Source organism: Peromyscus californicus, unplaced genomic scaffold, assembly GCF_007827085.1.
Source record: "Peromyscus californicus insignis strain IS unplaced genomic scaffold, ASM782708v3 Scaffold_4__1_contigs__length_199733344, whole genome shotgun sequence".
Classification (NCBI taxonomy): Eukaryota; Metazoa; Chordata; class Mammalia; order Rodentia; family Cricetidae; genus Peromyscus; species Peromyscus californicus.
Window position 1 is genome coordinate 122,257,462 of NW_026294562.1, and position 20,324 is coordinate 122,277,785.

The 20,324-nt window shown below is 42.0% G+C and overlaps 1 protein-coding gene across 1 annotated transcript in view; it reads right to left on the reverse strand.

Annotated features, from left to right (window-relative positions):
- Ticrr (TOPBP1 interacting checkpoint and replication regulator) overlaps positions 1 to 20,324 on the reverse strand; it is a 45,372-nt gene that overhangs the window by 4,724 nt on the left and 20,324 nt on the right. Inside the window, exons 8-19 of the mRNA XM_052713448.1 lie at positions 19,259 to 19,410; positions 17,690 to 17,790; positions 16,970 to 17,063; positions 16,797 to 16,876; positions 16,404 to 16,631; positions 15,844 to 15,940; positions 10,756 to 10,813; positions 8,949 to 9,110; positions 5,149 to 5,239; positions 3,373 to 3,431; positions 2,158 to 2,289; positions 1,125 to 1,282 (exon numbers count right to left, since the gene is read on the reverse strand). Of these exons, the coding sequence (XP_052569408.1) occupies positions 1,125 to 1,282; positions 2,158 to 2,289; positions 3,373 to 3,431; positions 5,149 to 5,239; positions 8,949 to 9,110; positions 10,756 to 10,813; positions 15,844 to 15,940; positions 16,404 to 16,631; positions 16,797 to 16,876; positions 16,970 to 17,063; positions 17,690 to 17,790; positions 19,259 to 19,410 (1,412 nt within the window). The remainder of the gene's footprint in view (positions 1 to 1,124; positions 1,283 to 2,157; positions 2,290 to 3,372; positions 3,432 to 5,148; positions 5,240 to 8,948; positions 9,111 to 10,755; positions 10,814 to 15,843; positions 15,941 to 16,403; positions 16,632 to 16,796; positions 16,877 to 16,969; positions 17,064 to 17,689; positions 17,791 to 19,258; positions 19,411 to 20,324) is intronic.

Below are 20,324 nucleotides of genomic sequence, written 5' to 3' on the forward strand. Positions count from 1 at the left end.
CATACATGTGCTATGGCATATGCACACCACTTCTCACACACACACACACACACACACACACACACACACACACACACACACACACACACACACAAATAAGTACTAACAGAAAAAATGAATGGGTATCTGCAGAAGGCAGAGACTGGGAAAGTGGGGCAGAGGGCACTTTATTTACAGAAAACAATACAAACAAAAGCAGAAATATGAACACCAGTAGCTTTCTAGGTAGGCTAAGTAGCAACAGCACCAAGAGGGGAGGGCTCAGGCCAGCCCATGGTGGACCCATGAGAACCCGGGAGACTGCCCTGGGGAGACTGGCCATGTTCATGTAGCTCTGTGGCATCCTCTAACAATGAAGCAGTTTCAGTGATTTTCAAACAAAATGATGATTTCTGAACGCAAAGGCTCTGCTTTAGGAAAACTTAGGGAACGTTGCTTTAGCAAGGCCTGATCTACCTTCCAGAAAGACCAGTTTGATCCAAATGGAGGCTGGCTAATAAAATATTCCAGGTGGAACTGACTAAGGGGAATGGAGGAGAGGTGGGTGAGCATAAACGTCTGCACTAAGACAGGCAGGACTTGGCTCAGTGGTTTCGTCCTGAGACACATGAAGAGCAACTGCCAGGTTTTGAACAGTGATGGGCAGTCAAATGGGACTGGATGGGAGAAGGTAGAACCTAGAAAAGCCTCTGAAGTGATCACACCATGGCAGGCACAGCCAAAGGAGCAGCCAACAGCACCTCTATCTCCTCGCTGCCATGACCTCAGACAAACCTGCTACTTTAAACCCCATGTTCCTTCCAGTAACCGTTCATGCAGCTTAACCCAGCCCCCAAGACTTTCCTGTTTAGTTTATTTTATTTCTTTTATTTCTTTACACAGCCCTGGTTGTCCTGGAACTCACTATGCAGACCAGACTAGCTTCAAACTCAGAGATCTGCTTGTCTCTGCCTCCCAAGGGCTGGGATTAAAGACATGTGCCAACCCACTTCACCCATACCTTTTATTCTCTATAGAGCGAGCCCCAGTTTTCTTTTTTCTACTGGACACCTGCTTCTTTCAGCAATGTCTCTCTCTATATTCCCCAAGACAGTACCATTTTAAACATTAAAGGAATTTTATACCTGGTAAGCTGTAGACATCTCAGAATCCAACATGCTTCTGGAGGACTTCCTCATTCCAGCTGAGCCCTTCTTGGAGGAGCCAGTTATCTCAGACAGTGCCCCAAAAAAAAGTGTTTTAGGAGACCGAATACTTTGGACTGGAAAATTTTCTCTTTGGTCTGCAAGTAAAAAAACATTTAATTCTTCCTCAAAACTTGCCCTCCCAATATTTTTTTGGGGGGGTCGGGTGGGGGGCCCATACAAGGTCTCTCTATGTAGCACTCACTGTCCTAGAACTCACTCTGTAGACCAGACTGGCCCTGAACTCACAGAGATTCACCTGCCTCTGCCTCCCAGTGCTGGGGTTAAAGGCATGCACCACCATGCCCAGTGCTTCCAACATTGTTAAACAAGAAAGACAACGTTTCAGAGCAGTTGGGGGCAAAATCCCAACTGATGATGTGCATAACTGCAATGACTGCTGCCTTCCTGCATAAAAAAAAGATTTTATTTATTTTTATTTTATGGTATGTACAGGGTTTTGCCTATATAAGTGTGCACCAGGTGCATGCAGTGCCTAAGGCAGCCAGAGAGGGCACTGGATCCTCTGGAACTAGAGTTACAGACAGTTGTTAGCCACATGTGGATACTGGGAACCCTTCCTCTGCAAGAGCAGCCAGTGTTCTTAACCACTAAGCTATCTCTCTAGGCCCTGTCTTCCTGGATTTTAACCTTATTTTAGGAAATGGAAGCAACTGAAATAACTTACCTTAAGTATAAATATATTGTAAAACATATCTACTAGCCAAGGTAAAAATGGATAACACAATGAACAGACAAACTGATACTGCCTGCCCTCTACCCGGGGAACGGTGTGTAGGAGTGAATGAGTTACCTAAACAGCAGGGTGGACGGCCGGCCGGCTGTAGGAATCCAAGGGAGGAATGGGTACAGGCCAAGGACTGTTGTCTAGCCATCAACTTAATTATTTCTCAAACCTTGAGACAATGTCAAATTCCCAAAAACATTCACTTGACAGATGTGCCCAGATTACCTGACTTCTTCTGGAATGAGTGGATTCTTTGCACACTTCGAGACTTTGGCTGAGACACAGAATAGAAGGAACCAGAATCTGTTCTGCTAAACGACAACTGTTTGATTCGAGGACTTCGTCTCAAACCTATTTCTGCAAAACCAGAAGCAGAGCTGGTAAACAGGAGGGGTTTCAGACTTAGCATCTCCCATAGTCTGTGCAGGCATCATTCTGTGACACCATCTGAAGTGTCTCTGAAAAAGTGTACAAGAGACTGACACACAGTCCCACCAAGGTAGGAGAAAACACTGACCCATGAGCTTATTCCTTTACAAGTCCCATAATTGTCACCTCTAAGCATGACAGAAAGAACAAAAAGTATAAATAGTGTGACTTTTGTATAAAACAAAACCAAAAACTAGGTTTGTTTGTTTGTTTTTTGAGACAAGAGTCTCTCTGTTATGTACTCCGCTTGCCCTGGAACTCTATGTAGACCAGGCTGGCCTTGCACTCACAGAGATCCATCTGCCTCTGCCTACAGAGCGGTAGAGCTGGGATTAAAGGCTTGCACCACCATGCCCAGCTTAACTAGGTTTTCTATATGTACAAAACATATATTTTTGTCTAGGAAGAATACACACTAAAATACGTTAAAAGTATTTCTGAGTGCTGGAATTATTAAGCCATTTTTCTGTCACAAACATGAGTTACTTAAACAATTTAAGAAAAAGGTCTTTGAGCCTGGCAGTGGTGGCCCACACCTTTAATCCCAGCACTTGAGAGGCAGAAGAGGCATGTGAGTTTGAGGCCAGCCTGGTCTACAAAGCAAGTTCCAGGACAGCCAGGGCTACACAGAGAAACCCTGTGTAGCAAAAAAAAATGAAAACAAAACAAAACAAAACAAAAAACAACCCCAAACAATACAAAAACAAAAGAAAAGAAAGTAGATTTTGAACATTGAACACCTGCCCTTATTAAGACACACTTTAAATAAATCACAGCACTTTGTGTAACATGGAAGTTGAATCCTCACACCAAGGCCTACTTCTATTATGTAAAATTATTTCTTCCCCAGAAATTGAATACATTTTCTGTAAAGCAACATTCACATATGTGTATGCTGGATCCAGAGCCACCCTGATTTCTGGAAACTATCTGAGGATACGCTGAGTGAAAACTACCTGAAGCTTTTGTAGAAGCTAGACAGAATGCAAAAAGAGTAGCTAGCATGCTCACCATCCTGCTTTTCAGGAGACTCTTCAACTACGTGAATGTCAGGGCCAGGATCAGAAGACCTGGAAGAGCAACGGCACAGTCAACAGCACTCACTCACGATTCACCCAGTACAGACAGACAGACAGGGCGGGCACGCTGCTCAGGAAGGGGCTGGAAGAGCGACGGCACAGTAAACAGCACTCACTCACGGTTTACCCAGTAAAGACGACAGGGCGGGCACGCTGCTCAGGAAGGGCCTGTGCCAAGCCCTGCAACCTGTGTTCTATCCCCAGGACTACACGGTGGAAGGACAGACCAGCTCTAAAAAAACAACTGTCCTCAACCTACACACACACACACACACACACACACACACACACACACACACACACTTACATAGAATGCAACAACAAAAACATATTAAAGACAGAGAAAACACTCAGCAACGTTACAAAAGTCTTGGGGTTTAACAATATTAGTATTGGTAAGCACTCTCATTCACAATTATTATCCCTGTGAGAGCTGAGGATTGAAGCATGAATCTTGCATAAGCTAATATACAACACCATCAGCTACACTTTCTCTCTATATAATATATAACATATATAATATATATAATTATTATGGAGAATGAAATGGCTAGAATTTTTTAAGATATTAAAAAAAAAGTATGTCTGTCTGTCTGTCTGTCTGCTTGTGCACATGTGCATTGCCCACGGAGACCGGAGTTGTTGGATTCTCTGGAGCTGGAGTTACAGATTGTTGCTGGGAACTGGGAAGTGAAGTTAAGTCCTCTGTAAGAGACTATGTACTCTTAACCACTGAGCCATCTCTCCAGCCCCTAGGATGCTTTTACTGTATTTTTATAATGTCAAAATTAGCTTTAAAATAGAAGAGTTTTTATTCCATCAATGTATTAAAAACATAGTACAGAGGGGTTGGGGATTTAGCTCAGTGGTCGAGCGCTTGCCTAGCAAGCGCAAGGCCCTGGGTTCGGTCCTCAGCTCTGGGAAAAAAAAAAGTACAGCTAAACACTGTATAGTCACAGTAAAGAGTAGGCATGTTTGTGAAGAGCCTTAGTGCCTGTCAGCTTGTCGAGGACATCATTCTCACTTCTCACAATCACCCTGCAACTTTCATAAGTGTGAGAATCTGCCCAATGTCCAGGCAGATTTGTGACAATATGTAGTAGATGCATTTTCCCCTGTTCTTAATGAGATGTGGAGAGAAAGACAGTCAACTGAGGACCTGAAAAAGGGGGGGGGGGGGGCAGTGAGCTCCCTGGGTTTTACTTCTGCTGCTCATATCTCAGACTGGGTGCTGGAGAAGCTGACCACAGATACCAAAAGGCTGAGACAAAATTTACTCCCGAGAGAGAGCTCTCTTCTGGAAAGGGGCAGTAATTACCCTAGTCCAACTAGTGACTACAGAGAAAAACAAGCCCCAGCTGTACCCCTATCAGCACAGGCTAACTTGGATCTCCAGCCTTGCCTGGCAGGAAAAAGGACCCACCTTTCCCCATGTCAATAGGTGAATGCAGAAGATGCATTTAATGGAATACTACTTAGTAATAAAAAGGGATGAACTGATACAAGCAATGTGCATAAATCTCAAAATAGTTATACCCAGCAAAAGAGGCCAGAGTGGAATCGTGTAGATTGTTCTACTACCAGCAAAATATAAGCAACAGGGTTAAGAATTAGCCAAGAAAGTCAAGAGAAGGCAAAGAGCTGCCTATGAGATAGTGCTGAAGGTGGCCTGGGTGTATGAAGGGGTCTGGACTGGGCTGTCACTCACCTGCCCTTGATCTGTCTGTGGAGCAGCCGCCTGGAGATTTGCTTATGGACTGGGGTCTCAGCCACACTCTTAGTCAGCAGTTTATGATAACCTAAGATGCAAAAACAGTGTCAGCTATAAATCTCACTTAACCCTCTCAGACAGCAGCAATTGAAAGGGAGCATTCTGAACTTACATGTGGCTTATTACCTAGCTAGAGAGGATGCTAAACTCTGAGCTAGATCTTATGCTTTCAGGCCTCAACAGAATAGAGCAGTGCATCAGCACTGATTAAAAATGACACAAGCTGGCCTGATGCAAACCTTTGGCCCCAGCACTCAGGAGCCAGAGGCAGGTGATCTCTGTGAGTTTGAGGCCAGCCTGGTCTGCATAGCAAGGTCCAGACACAACAGTGAGACTCTATTTCAAAAAAAAAGGAGAAAAAAAAAAAAAAAAAAAAAAGACACAAGCCAGTGTAAGATTCTGTCCTGTGGGATAGCTGCAGACAGTGGGTCAGTACAGCCCTCTCAAACAGCAGTGGCTTTCTTCCACAGCATCCATCAATAGATTGATTTTTGTTAAATTTTAAGTGTGTGCGTGCGTGCGTGCATGCGTGCGTGTGTGTGTGTGTGTGTGTGTGTGTGTGTGTGTGTGTGTGTGCAGTTGCTGGTGGCAGCCAGAGGCATCAGCTCTCCGTGGAGCTGGGGTTAAAGGTGGTAGTAAGCCACTCAACATGGATGTAGGTCCTCTGGAAAAGCAGCAAGTGCTGGCTATAAACCACTGAGCCATCTCTCTAGCCCTCTATCAGTAGACTGAAGGGAAAGGTACAGCTTTTTCCAATCCTTTTTCAATCCAGACATTTATGAAAATCTTTGGTAAGTCATTGTCTGAACACAAAGATAAAAGACAGAAACTTCAGTTTTACACACAATAAGAAATGTTTTACATTATAATTTGTTGAATAGCTAGTTCATAACAACAACAAAAATTCAAAGGTGTACAAACAAACAGTAAAGGTCCAATCACAGGAAACAAGAACTTGGCGGAAACCACCCCTCAAGTAGCCTAGACCCTGGAGTCTTCAATGTACTCAATGAGTTTATGAACCCACAGGTTACAAAAATTAAGGAAACCAGGAAATAATACATAAGTAACATAAAATTATCAGCAAGCAATAGAGATTATCAAAAGGAATTCTGCAGCTAAAAAGTATAGCTGGGGATATAGCTCAATTGGAAGAATTTCTACCTAGTACATAGGAGGCCCTGGATTCAATCAATACCACCAGACAAAACCAGGTACAGTGGCACACGAATCCAATTCCCGTGCTCTAGAGGTAGAAACAGGAGCAACAGAACTGATACAAAGGGAGAAATTAAAACATCAGAGGGAGAGGGCTTTAATTCGGAATGAGGGAAGGAGAGAGATCAATACAGGAGAGGGAGGAGGAGGGGTAAATAACATTAAGGATGATTGAAAAGGCCACAGAAATCATAGTATTTTATATTTTATATTTACTTAAAATTATGTGTAAAATATTAGTGTATGTGCATATATATGCATATATATGAAGTTGTGCCACTTGGAGAGATACTTTGGACATAGGACTTAGAACTGACCCCAAAGCCTCCTCTCTGAGGACTCGCTTTTATCACACTGCAAGCTGCCATGAACGCTACCAGAGGAGGGAGGTAATCAACGGTCCTATCCAGCTGTGAAGCCTATGAACTGTAACAGTGACCAGCCTGGCCGGGTGGCGGTGGCTCACACTTTTAATCTCAGCATGCGGGAAGCAGAGGCAGGTGGATCTCTTTGAATTCGAGGCCAGCCTGGGCTATGGAGTAAGTTCTAGGAAAGGTGCCAAAGCTACACAGAGAAACCCTGTCTCAAAAAAACCAAAAAACAAAAAGAAAAAACCAAAAACAGCGACCAGCCTGGTAAAACATCCCTAAAGGTGCAATAGCAGCACCTATCTTGGCAGGAACCAACCGTTATCTAATTAGACACCAGTCCCAGTCAACAGGAGGGCACTCATGCTTGGTAACAGAAACCTAGCCAATTATCTAGGGCTAGATCATGGGCCTCAGAGGAGAGTCTACTACTCTACAAACCAGTATAATTCCTACCTGCATTCCAAACATCTATCTTGATACCCACAGCTAAGTATAGCACTCATCTCTTATCAGAGAGGCATCTCTTCACAGCTAATGAAGACCAATACAAAAAGCCACAGCTGGCCAAAATGCTGAGAGCAACTGATTGTGGGGTACTCTTCCCAAATTAGTGTATCTGCAACACAAATCCCACACCTAAGGCTTGGGGAACATCACCAAAGAGGGGGTAGGAAGATAAATAAAAGCCCTGGGACCAAAAAATCTGCTGCAAATGCCAGGGAAGCTACACTTGTTATACTTCAACATGTGTGACTGACTAAATGAAACCTGAACAGTGACATCAACGGACACTAACATAATCTCACAGGCCTTTGTCTAGGCCTAGACAAAGGACTACAGGCAGCTGATGACTGCCCAGAGAGGGAGAATTAAGTCTACCCCATGGAGTTGCCCCGAGTTGATTGTCTAATACCAAGTGTTCGGCCCTAAACTCATATATAAACAAACAACACTAAAGGGACCCAGCAAGCTGTATTTATATATTTATGTGAATAGATATTCACACATCCATCCATACTTACATACATACATATAAGGTATAATTAAAAAGGAGACATGAAGGCCGGGCGGTGGTGGCGCACGCCTTTAATCCCAGCACTCGGGAGGCAGAGCCAGGCGGATCTCTGTGAGTTCGAGGCCAGCCTGGGCTACCAAGTGAGTTCCAGGACAGGCGCAAAGCTACACAGAGAAACCCTGTCTCGAAAGACCAAAAAAAAAAAAAAAAAAAAAAAAAGGAGACATGAATCTGAAAGGGACTGAGGGAGGAACATGGGAGGAGCTGGAGGAAAGAAAGGGAGGAGGAAAATGATGTAATTTTAATTTAAAATTTTCTAAAAGATAAAAATAACTTGGATTGCCTGGCGGTGATGGCGCACGCCTTTAATCCCAGCACTCGGGAGGCAGAGCCAGGCGGATCTCTGTGAGTTCGAGGCCAGCCTGGGCTACCAAGTGAGTTCCAGGACAGGCGCAAAGCTACACAGAGAAACTCTGTCTCGAAAAACCAAAAACAAAAAATAAATAAATAAACAACAACAAAAATAGAGACGCAACAGGAAACTGTAAGGGATCCAACCATATGTCTTAGCAGGCAGAATAATCAGTGACTGAAAAAGAAGGCATCCAAAATTAAACAGCCTGACCAGAAAAAAGAAAGAAAAATTAAGAAAGCCTGAGGCACCCATGTACACTGTACCATCATGGATATTACCATATGCATCATGGGATTTCTAGACGGTGAAAAGACAAAGGGGCAGAAAAACCTTTCTGAAGAAAAAGTGTTAAAAACGTCCTCAATCAGATGAAAGACACGAACCTAACCGCTCCAGTTTAAAGGACTCCAAGGATGAACCCAAAGAGATTCATATGAGACATCTTATTGCCCACACCCTACAGAACAAAACCAACAACCAAAACTTTTAAAAAAAGAAAAAGAAAAACAAGAAATTAAAACCAAAGTAAGTGGTGGGAAGGAACATGAGGCTAGAAAGTCAATGAAGCAAAGTCCAAGTTTCTTCAAAAGATCAGTAAAATTAGCAAACTTTTAGCTAAAGTCATCAAGAAAAAGGCAGGAAGACTCAGATTGCTGATTTGGGAATAAAAGTGGAACAATGCCACCACAAATTTGTCACAAGCTCTTTCTGAGGTTACCTTGAAACGTGCTGCTTTTGGTCTTCTTGAAGTTGTCCTGTCTGTGGTGCTGACCGTCCAAGGCTGACACAGAATGGCTTCGAGGCAGTCCCCGCTTTAGCCCCCTCTTTGAAGGAGAAAGCATTTCCTGGTTGAAGAGATTTCTTCGGACTTTTGTCACTTCTAAAAGCATTGAGGGAAAGGGAGACAGGAGATAAAAAGCATTATGTTGGTCAACTAACTGAGGACGCCAGATCCAAACACAGAGCTGCTGAAGGAAGCCACTCAGTAACCTTATGTATTAAAATGATTCCCCTGGATAACATACTTCTGGGGGAACCACAAAACTACTGACCTTACAGGTTCCAAAAGTTTTATACAGAATTTTGAATGAGGTAGAGGCCCAGTACCCTTCTTTTGCTCATGGACATACAGTTATCTCAGCCTCATTTGTTCAAGGTAATCCATTCCTCAGCGTACTGTCTAGAATTATCAACTGAGATAATACATGCTAGAGTGTTTAGAGTGTTTATTTTTAATTGCTGGGTAGAATTCGGCAGTGAAGCCATCATCTAATCTTCGACATTTCTTTGTGGGAAGTATTTAATAATGAATTTAGTATTTTTTTAAGATTTATCTATTTACTTATTTACTTATTTATTTATTATGCATAGTGTTCTGTCTGCATGTATGCCTGCAGACCAGAAGAGGGCACCAGATCTCATTACAGATGACTGTGAGCTACCACATGGTTGCTGGGAATTCAACTCAGGACCTCTGGAAGAACAGCCAGTGTTCTTAACCTCTGAGCCATCTCTCCAGCCTGAATTTAGTATTTTTACTTATAGATATAGTAAATGTTTCTATTTGTTAGCACTAGAGAATAGAGGCAGACAGATCTCTGTGGCTCCAGGGACAGGCTGGTCTACCTATCAAGTGCCAGGCAACCAGAACTATATAGTGAGAGTCTGTCTTAGAATAAAAACACAGGCCGGGCGGTGGTGGCGCATGCCTTTAATCCCAGCACTCGGGAGGCAGAAGCAGGCGGATCTCTGTGAGTTCGAGGCCAGCCTGGGCTACCAAGTGAGTTTCAGGAAAGGCGCAAAGCTACACAGAGAAACCCTGTCTCGAAAAACCAAAAAAAAAAAAAAAAAACACAAACAAAAAAGTATATTATTAACTTGAGAGAAACAGTCTTCTGCAGGTATGAGCCCCTAATTAGTTATCTAATACCAGGTGGTCAGTCCTGAAATCATATACATATGAGCAACTCTAAACAGATGGAGCAGATTGTGTGTTTATATGTTTAGGTTTGTGCTGCACATACATATATGGAGCAATAACAAAGAAAAAGAGACTATGACTTCAAAAGGGATGGCAGAACTCATGGGCAGGACTAGAGAGCGGAAAAGGAAGGAGAAAAGTGATATAATTATATTTTAAGTGTAAAAAAGAAAGAAAAAACTTTACTTAAGATCCAAGCAGGACCATGGAGTGCACTTTGACCAACATGTTTAAACTTCTTCTGTCTAAACAGTTCCACTGCCTCTCTCTCTTTCTCTCTCTTTTTCTTTCTTTTCTTTTTTCTAATTTTGGATTCCATGATAATGACATTTTAAAATATTTTAGGTCAGTAATTTGCATGAAGCAGTATTTTAATTTAAGGCTATATGAACTTTCTTATTCCCAAACAAAGGAATCCCAAAACAAGGAATTTGGATGTATTTTTTTAACCAGTGTTGATAAGGAGCTGTAACTTACATTAAATACATCCAATCAAAATAAATGTGTCAATCCAGTGAATAGGTGTTGAAAAACCCACACACACCTTGAACTGTGTCTTTCCTTGGGAGAGTTGGCTGTGCAGGAGCAAGGTGAGAGTTCTCCTGGTAATGAGAAATGAGGAAGATCAACACAGGCATTCATTCAAGATAAAAAGTAAGAGTTCTACCTGAAACTTGCAATTCAGAGAGATCCATAGCAGAAATAGTAAAATGCACTAATGTACATCCTCGCTACAGAGCAGTAATCCAAAATAAGAAGCACTGTGATCGCACATAAAGAGTGAAACAGTGAAGTCACACACCCAACCAATGAGGAATTGAAAGCACATGGGAGACTAGTATATACCACCATAGAGATATGCGATGGGGAAGGGCTTTTAAATTCAGCACAGTCAGTACGGTAGCTTCAATCTTTGTTTCTTGGAAAACAAGAGTCTCTATGCAGTTCAGGCTAGCTACATAACAATACTCATGCTTCAGCGTCTCACATGAGGTTTACAGGGATGTGCATATGCTCAGCTAGGTTGAAATTATGATTTTTTTAATTAGTAATTTATTTTTATATGCATTGGTGTGAAAGTGTCAGATCACCTGGAACTGGAGTTACAGACAGTTATGAACTGCCATGTGGGTGCTGGGAATTGAACCCAGGTCCTCTGGAAGACCAGCCAGTGCTCTTAACCACTGAGCCATCTCTCCAGCCCATGGATGAAATTATTTTTAAGGTTCATGTATATGTGGGTAACAAACATAAACTGTTGATATCTGTTTTAGGTATATACGGAAAAGGGTCTAGGATTATAAACAGACTATAACTGGTATTATAATTTTTAGAGAATGGATAGAGAAGAGATGACCATGTATACCTTCTGTAACCTAAAAAGGGGAAAGCCATATAGATTAGGACACTGGACTCTTATAACACCTCTGTATCAAACCTCTATTGGCTTGTTACTCTAGTAAAGGAGTCAAGACTCTAAATTCCAGATGTATCTAAAAAAGGGAATCCTTTTTCAAGATTTTTCCATTTGTTATTTCTTTCTTTTCAATACTTTGTGTGTATGAGAGTTTTGTCTGCATATTTGTATGTGTACTATGTACAAGCCACAGAGATCAGAAGAGGGCACTGATCCTCTAGAACTGGAACAATGCATGGCTCTGAGCCACCACACGGGTGCTGGGAATTGAATCTGGGTCCTGTACTAGGGCAGCCAGTGCTCTTAACCACAAAGCCATCTCTCCAGCCTCTATTTGCCATTTCAGCCATGCCATTTCTCATAATAGTTGAAGAATAAAATACCACATAGGACATAACTTTTTCTTGATGGCATTGGGGATTGAACCCAGAGCCCTGAAACATGGTAGACAAGGACTCTTAAACTGAGTTATACTCCTAACCCTGCTTTTATATTTTATTTTGAGACAGGCTCTCACTAGGTTGTTCAGGTTAGTTTTGTGAACTCATTCTGAAGGCTCTGAATATGCATTCCACCTGCCTCAGTCTTCAAAGTGCTGGGATTATAGGCCTGCACCATCAGAGAAAAACTTAATAAATGGTCTCAGTAATATAACCAGTATCTTTCTGGAAAGGCTAAATATGATAGTCAATAGTTATATTGGTTGGTAATATCTTCTAAAATGATTTAAATTACAACTACGAAAATATGTTCAACATAAGAATCCCAACTGAGCAAACAAAAATATACAAAATCTGGATCAGCTCTTGTTTAGAGAACAAACAGGCTGGAGAGACTGCTCAGCGGTTAAGAGCACTGACTGTTCTTCCAAAGGACCTGGGTTAGATTCCCAGCACCCAGCAACTTACAACTGCCTGTTACTCCAGTCCCAGCAGACCTGATGTCCTCTTCCAGCCTCCCTAGGCACCAGGCACAAATGTGCAGACAGACGTACAGGCAAAACACTCACACACATAAAATAAATAATTTAGCTACTTTTAGAAAACAAAGCTTGTGTGTTTACAAATTACCCATGGTCACTTTCCTAACAAAAATGTGCCAAAAAGACAGATACTGGACAGCTTACTAAGGCTTAAGTATTTATTATCATGACTTTTACTTTTTCTGTATCAACACGTTATTAACTTTTTAATCAACTCTTTGTTAGTTAACCTTGTTTATCAACCCTGTTCTTCCAATTACAAAGGAAAACTGGCCAGGCAGTGGTGGCGCACGCCTTTAATCCCAGCACTCGGGAGGTAGAGCCAGGCGGATCTCTGTGAGTTCGAGGCCAGCCTGGGCTACCAAGTGAGTTCCAGGAAAGGCGCAAAGCTACACAGAGAAACCCTGTCTCGAAAAACCAAAAAAAAAAAAAAAAAAAAAAAAAATTTACATAAATAAAATAAAATAAAAAAAAAATCTTTAAAACAGAAAAATGAGGGAAAAAAAGGGAAAACTAAGATTGTATCAAGGAGGTATTAGGGTGAGGTCAAAAACTTTTTCCCCAAGCTTTCTAATCTTTAGGAATTAATATATGCAAAGGAATGAATATTCACTAATGTGATTTATATACATAGTTAATGTATGCTACACTTTATTACAAATTCACTGCTTCCTAGCTTAACTATATTGACCTTTCAAAAAAACTCAAATTTCTTATATAGAAACTTAATATCTGATTCTTCAGTTCAACAGCTATCACTATCTTGGTACCAGCTGGCATGAAATACATTCTTTATTCAGTATCAAATCCTGATCTCCATAAGTCTGCTCTGGTGTTCTTTGCTGTTGCTTATTTTCAGAAACAGAGTCAGACTCCGTAATGTTGGCTGTCCTGGAACTCACTATGTAGGCCAGACCAGCCTCGAACTTAAGACCCACCTGAGTGCTGGGTCTAAAGGTGTGAGCCACCATGCCCAGCCATGGCTGTCTTCAACAATCTATAGTGATAACAGAGCTCTCCCGGCTTCTGTCCATCCACTTTTAGATTTCTTGCCCTTCAGTCATAACTGCAAGATCTGTGGGACCGGCATCTTCTCCACAGGAGAGGTGTGGGAAGAAAGTGAATACTGCTTACTTCTAAAAGAAACCCTGCCTCCCATGCTAAGGGCAGTTTAGAAAGGAACAGCTACTACCGTAGAGGTGCTTCTGAAGCAAGTTCCACAGACTTGCCTCTTCTCCAACGGTTCCAAAGCACCCCTGCACCTTATCCCTCCCTCCTTCCTCAGCAGGATGGTAAGCCCACCTAGTAAGCAGGCTTCATGACAGTGGCCGTCTCCCCTCCCTCCCCCAGCTGCTATTGAAGTGAAATGTAACATACTGAAAAATACTTTTCTGGGAGATAATCAAACACCTATTACTATCATTATTTTTCAATGACATTTTCAGTTTCCTAAGTTTTGTTATGTAAAGACTTTGAATTTATTCTTGCCTAATTTTTTTCATTCTTGCCTAACATTTTTTTAAGATTTGTTTATCTATTTAGTCATTCATTCATTCATTCATTCCTTCATTCATTCTTAAGTTTTTTGAGACAGGGTTTCTCTGTATAACATCCCTGGATGTCCTGGAACTAGCTCTGTAAACCAGGCTAGCTTCGAACTCAGACATCCACCTGCCTCAACCTCCTGAATGTTGTGATTAAAGGTGTGCACCACCATGCCTGGCTAAGATCTATTTTTATTATTTTTCAGTTATGTGCATGTGTGTCTGTGCAGGTATCCTTGGAGTTTTAAGGCACAGGATGCCCTGGTGCTGGAGTTACAGGTGCTGGTGAGCCTCCCCAGTGTGGGTTGTGAAAACCAAACGAGTCTTCTGGAAGAGAAGCAAGGGCTCTAACTGAGCCATCTCTCCAGCCCCAACTCCTATAACTATTCATGTTTGTTCACAGATGTGTACTTGTGTGGAGACAGGTCCACATGTGTGCACGCGAAAGCCAAAGAACAACTCTGGGTGTCCTTCCTTAGGAACTAACTCCATTTTTGTTTTTGAGATAGGGTCTTGACTGGCCTGAAACTTGCCAAGTAGCCTAGCCTAGCTGTCTAGCAGACCCAGGGATCTGTGTCTCTGCCTCCCCAGTGGTGGATCACAAGTATGTGCCACTATTTTATGGGCAGGTTCTAAACTAACTCAAGTTCTCAGGTTTGCATGGCAAGCACTGTACCAACTGAGCATGCCCCCAATCCCTGGCTGTTTTTGTTTCCTTTTTTTTTTTTTCAAGACAGGGTCTCTCTGTGTAGCCCAGGCTGGCCTGCCTGCCGAGTGCTGAGACTAGAGGTGTACGCTATGACTCTCTGTTTTGTCTGAATGGGGGTGTCGAATTCCCTGCATCTGGGGTTACAGATTACTGTGAGCTGCCAGGTGGGAACTGAACTTGGGTCCTTTGAAAGAGCAGCCAGTGCTCTTAACCACTGATTAAGTCCTACTAGATGTACTTTTTAAACATGGGTCTAGAACTCCAATTCAGCTCCTCATGTTAAAGCAAGAAGTTTACTGACTGAGCTTCTACCCTCCCCACTCTGTGTGTGTGTGCGTGCGTGCGTGCGTGCGTGCGTGTGTGTGTGTGTGTGTGTGTGTGTGTGTGTGTGTGTGTGTACGTGTAGCAGTTCTGGGGACTGAACTCAGGCTGCAAGTACTTTACTGAACTAGCCTTTGTTTTGTTTTGGTTGTTGTTTTTTTAACTTATATTTCTTTATTCCTTTGGTTATAGTTTAATACATGTTCACAGAAATAGTCAATATTAGTTGATTATCCCTAAATTCAAAAGTCCAAAATCTGAACTGTGCTAAAATCCTAGGATTTTTCTTTCCAAAAGATTTATTTGTTTATGTGTATGAGTGTTTTGTCTGCATGTATGTCTGCACACCAGAAGAGGGCAGCAGACCCTGTAGTAGTATAGCTACAGTGGGTTGTGAGCCACAAGGAGGGTACTGGGAATTGAACTCAGGACCTTTGGAAGAGCAGCGGTACTCTTAACCATTAAGCCATCTCTCTAACTCCCGAAGATTTAAAAAAAAAATTTGATTGTAAATACTCCAAAGTCCAAACACTAAAGTATCATTTCAGATAAGGACTCTCCAAAGCTGACTTCCCACTTGGAAAAATACTGCCTTTCCTCTTCACCATCAACCCCAGCCACAGAGGAACCGTTAGCTCTTGTCAATGGCAATTACTCACATTTCTCGTACTTCTCTTGGACACTTTGGGAACTTCAATCTGTCGAAGAGTCTGTGAAATCTCTGCAATGCTTTTGTGTCTTATTAGTGCATTTTTCCTTTTAAAAATAGAAAACATACCAAGTAAAGGAAATATGTAATGAGGCTTGCAAGAAACAAGCATCTAAAATACATTGTTTAAATAAGTGCTAGTTAGTTAACTTGAGGTTGGCCTGTATTTGTAACAGTCCAGAATTACGAAAAATAACTACTACAGATTCGGCTAGTTAATGGCAGTGACAGGCACAAGGGAAATGCACAAATAAGCTGAGACCCTGATCTCACTTCACAAGAGGTTCCTAGTTCTTAGACATCCCTATAGACAGTAAACAAGGGCTTTGTAAACCAATATTCCCTGAGCTACAAATCTACAGTGTCAGATGCTACTCCTGAGTTGCTGTCTGTGATTTGGAATCGAGGGCAACTACCACCTCAGTACACCAGATGGCAAAAACAAGAAGACTGTCTGCAGACTTGCCCCTTCTTTGAACTTAACGCCAGTCCAATGAACTGCTCCAGTACCTTCTCTTCTTGGCTGATCTGGTCCGCAGCTCCTCCAGCTGCTCAGACTCAGTGGTGCCCGACACTGATCTGTGAGCACTTGATGAGGGAGGTGGGGACTTGCTCTCTTGGGTCATAGAATCATCACTAAACAATTCTGTAGGAAGGACTCCAGCCAGCTTCTGAGGAATCTTTAACCCCAGGCTGTGGTAAAGTTGTCCAACTGTCCCTGGGATGGAGTCAATATACCTGTGGAGTATAGTGGTTAGATATGGAACAGAGTTACCATCTCATCCTCTCTATCCCTCCACCCAGCCTAACACAATACCCTTGGAATCTTATAATTCTAAGATAGCACCATGTGTAGTCCTTGGTAAAACAATTTTAAACGAAGCCAGTAGTCATTAAACTTACAATCTCAAAATCTCCTCCAGAAACTCTGACAGGTACGCCGAGTCCTTAGTGAGACACACCATACGCAGCAAATCTGTCACCTAAAAGAGGTCACAGAAGATCACCACAGTCCCTGGCGGGAAGTGGAAAGCAGGAGTGCATGCTCGCTCTCAGGGCAGCAGCCATGGACTCACCTCCTCCACTACTTGTTCCACCTCATCTGTACTGTCCAGTATCGAGGGGCACTGCTGGCACATCTCCAGACGAAGAAACACCTGAAGCTGGCACCTTGAGGAAACAAATGCTCTGTCACATCTCCTTCAGCTGTCACTTACTGAGAACTCTTTCTCTGAGCAAAGATCTATTTATATAAGGAACAACGACCAAGAACTGGGAAGGCAGCTCAGTGCTGAAGTACATGCCTAGCACACACAGAGCCCTGGGTTCACTCTCCAGTACTGAAAAAGCAGTGCACAGGCGAGGAGACCTGGGTGTAGCTCGCTGGTGAAGTCCTTGCCTGGCATGCCTGAGGCCTCTTTGCACCTGATTCACTCCGTCAACTGGGCGTGATGATGCACCCTGCAACCTCAGTATTTGTGAGGTGGAAGTGGGAGAAGGAGGAGTTCAAGGTCAGCCTCAGTTACAAAGCAAGTTTGAGGCCAGGCCAGGCTCTAAGAAAAAAAGGAAGGAAGGAAGGGAGGGCAGGATGGAAGGAAACGAGTCTAATAAGAATCCAGTGCTTTCTCTGAATACTGGTGTGCTTGTTAGGTGATCAGATGACTCAAACTGCCCCTCAAAACATCATAAAGGTCACTAACAAAGCATGCTCAAGCAGTTGACAACTTTAAACTGCCCCAAGCTAACCTGAGCTCTGTTTTTGAGTAGTAGTAAAATGAAACAAAGTGGTTTCTTACTCTCTGACTTTGTCTTCTTTATCCAGCTTCCCCCCTTGATTCTGTCGAAGAATTTTGCTGGTTTTTAAGAGGTTACTGTTCATATGATTCAGGCAAGCCACCTGCAAATACAAATTATTATGTAGGAGAAAACTGTTACTTATTTCTAATGCCTTATATACTTCCCTCTTCTTTCATTTGAATGAAAACCACTGAAATGAACACTTTCCTTTGATGTCTTAAAGAGAACGCCGGTTTAAAAAAAAAACAAAAAACTTTGTGTAACCAAGTAGACACAGCAAACCTTTAGATTTCAACTGTTAAAGGAAGGTTCTTTGGGCTGTAGAGATGGCTCAACAGTTAGGATTAAGAGCACAAATTGCTTTTGCAGAGGATTCTTAGCACCTATGCTGGACTGCTCACAACTACCTATAACTCCAGCTCTAGAGGATCTGAACCCTCTTCTAGACTCTGAACACACCTGCACTCACACACATATATACTACACATACACACATACACACACACACACACACACACACACACACACACACACACACACACACACAAGCCCTTTTTTGAGAGGTTTTCTCTATGTAGTCCTGGTTGTCCTAGAACTTATCATGTAGACCAGGCTGGCCTTGAACTCACCTCCAACCTTTCAAGTGCAGGAATTAAAGGAGTGTGCCACCACACCCATCTATATACACTTAGTTTAAAAAAAGAAGGTTCTACAAAGCAGTGGTACCATAAACAGCTCTTGTATGCTATAGAGAAAAGAGCCTTGCTTTGGCCATTAAACATGAATAAAGGCAATGAGGTATTCTAAAACAGTGCTTTACAACACTGCTAAAGTTATGTAGGGAGTTTTTTTGCTTTTGTTTTTGTTTTGTTTTGTTTTTTTAAAAAAAACCAAATAGATGTCCAAGTCCCAACACAGGTCTGATTTCCAGTACCCACACTGAGCTAACAAACATCTGTAACTCCAGTTCCAGGGAACCGATGCACAGGGTGTGTAGACATACATTCAGACAAAAGACCCATATACATAAAATAGAAACAAACAGATAAATAATAATAATAAACCAAAACAACAACAACAAAGTGATTCTGAAAAGCAGTTAGGTTTAGAACCATTAGCTCAATTCATGTAGCTAACACAAATTATAGCACTTTCATTAGGACAGAAGTCCCCTTTGATTTCTGGACTTCCAGTTTATCAGGCTCACTCACATTCAAAAATCTGGAATTGTACACAATCCTTTACTCATCATTTTTTAAAAATATCTTTATTTTACGTGTATGAGTGTTTTGACTGCATATACATCTATGTACCATCTGCATGCAGTACCCAAAGAGGTCAGAAGAGGGCATCAGATCCCTTGGACCGGGAGTTACAAATGTGAGCCCCAATGCAGCTGGGAATTGAACCTGGATCCTCTGGAAGATCAGTCAGTACTCTTAACCACTGAGCCAGCTTTCCAGCCAACTCATAATTTTTCAATCATGTACAGCATAATGGAAATTCTTCAAGGTATGTGCACTAAACCACCAACTACATCTATGACAGCATTATCTAGACTTCCTTACTTCTAATTCCTTGACATCCTTCGACTTTAGGAACACTTTAATGGTTGAGACCATATTCTGAGCACATGAATATGATGTGATTTCTCCCGAAGCCACAGTTTTTTGGTATTCTTCATGTATGTAAGACAGTAGCTCCTCTTCACTTTTAAAGTCTGTGGGGAAAAAAAAAGAACATTTGGTTACCATATTCTGATCAACTCTGTGTATTGTTTAAGGGTTTATCAATTGGAGAGAGAGACTTTTGTCTTCCAAGAGAAATCTAACCATGTCTGGATTGCCATGACAGACACTAGGGGTTACTAGATAGTGTGCAGATGCTAGTAATGATCTTAAACATTCCACAGTGCCTAACAGGCCAACACAAAAGGATAGCTCATCCAAAATATCACTAGTTCCAAGATCAAGAAAGACTAGAGATTAGTGACTATTTCTAAGGCTTTGTAAGTATACAAATAAAAATTTAAGATCAAGAAAAAAATTTTAAAAAGTGTCTTTGTTCATTGATGACAAGATTTTCTACGTAGCAAATTTGAAAGAACTAACAAGAAAGCTCCTGGAATTAATGAGAAATTATCAGAAGGCTGTATGAAACAAAGTTAACCTACAAAAGCCTGCTACTTCTGTAAATACTAGCAATTTACAAGTGGAATTTGAAACTAAAACCACATTAGCAGGGACTAGATAAGGCTCAGTGGTTAAGAGCACTTGCTGCTCTTGAAGAGGACCTGGGTTTGGTGCCTAGCACCCACATAGTGGTTCACAACTGCCAGTAACTTCAGTTCTAGGGGATGTGAAGCCCTCTTCTGACCTCTGTAGATACCAGGCACACATGTGGTACAAATACATAAATGCAGGTTAACACATAAACATAAAATATAAATAAATCTTTTTAAACTCACACACACACACACACACACACACACACACACACACACACACACACACACATCATTAGGTTTGTTTGTTTTGCTTTGAGACAGGGTTTCTCTGTGTAGTTTTGGTTTCTGTTCTGGATCTTGCTCTATAGCCCAGGCTGGCCTCAAACTCACAGAGATCCGCCTGGCTC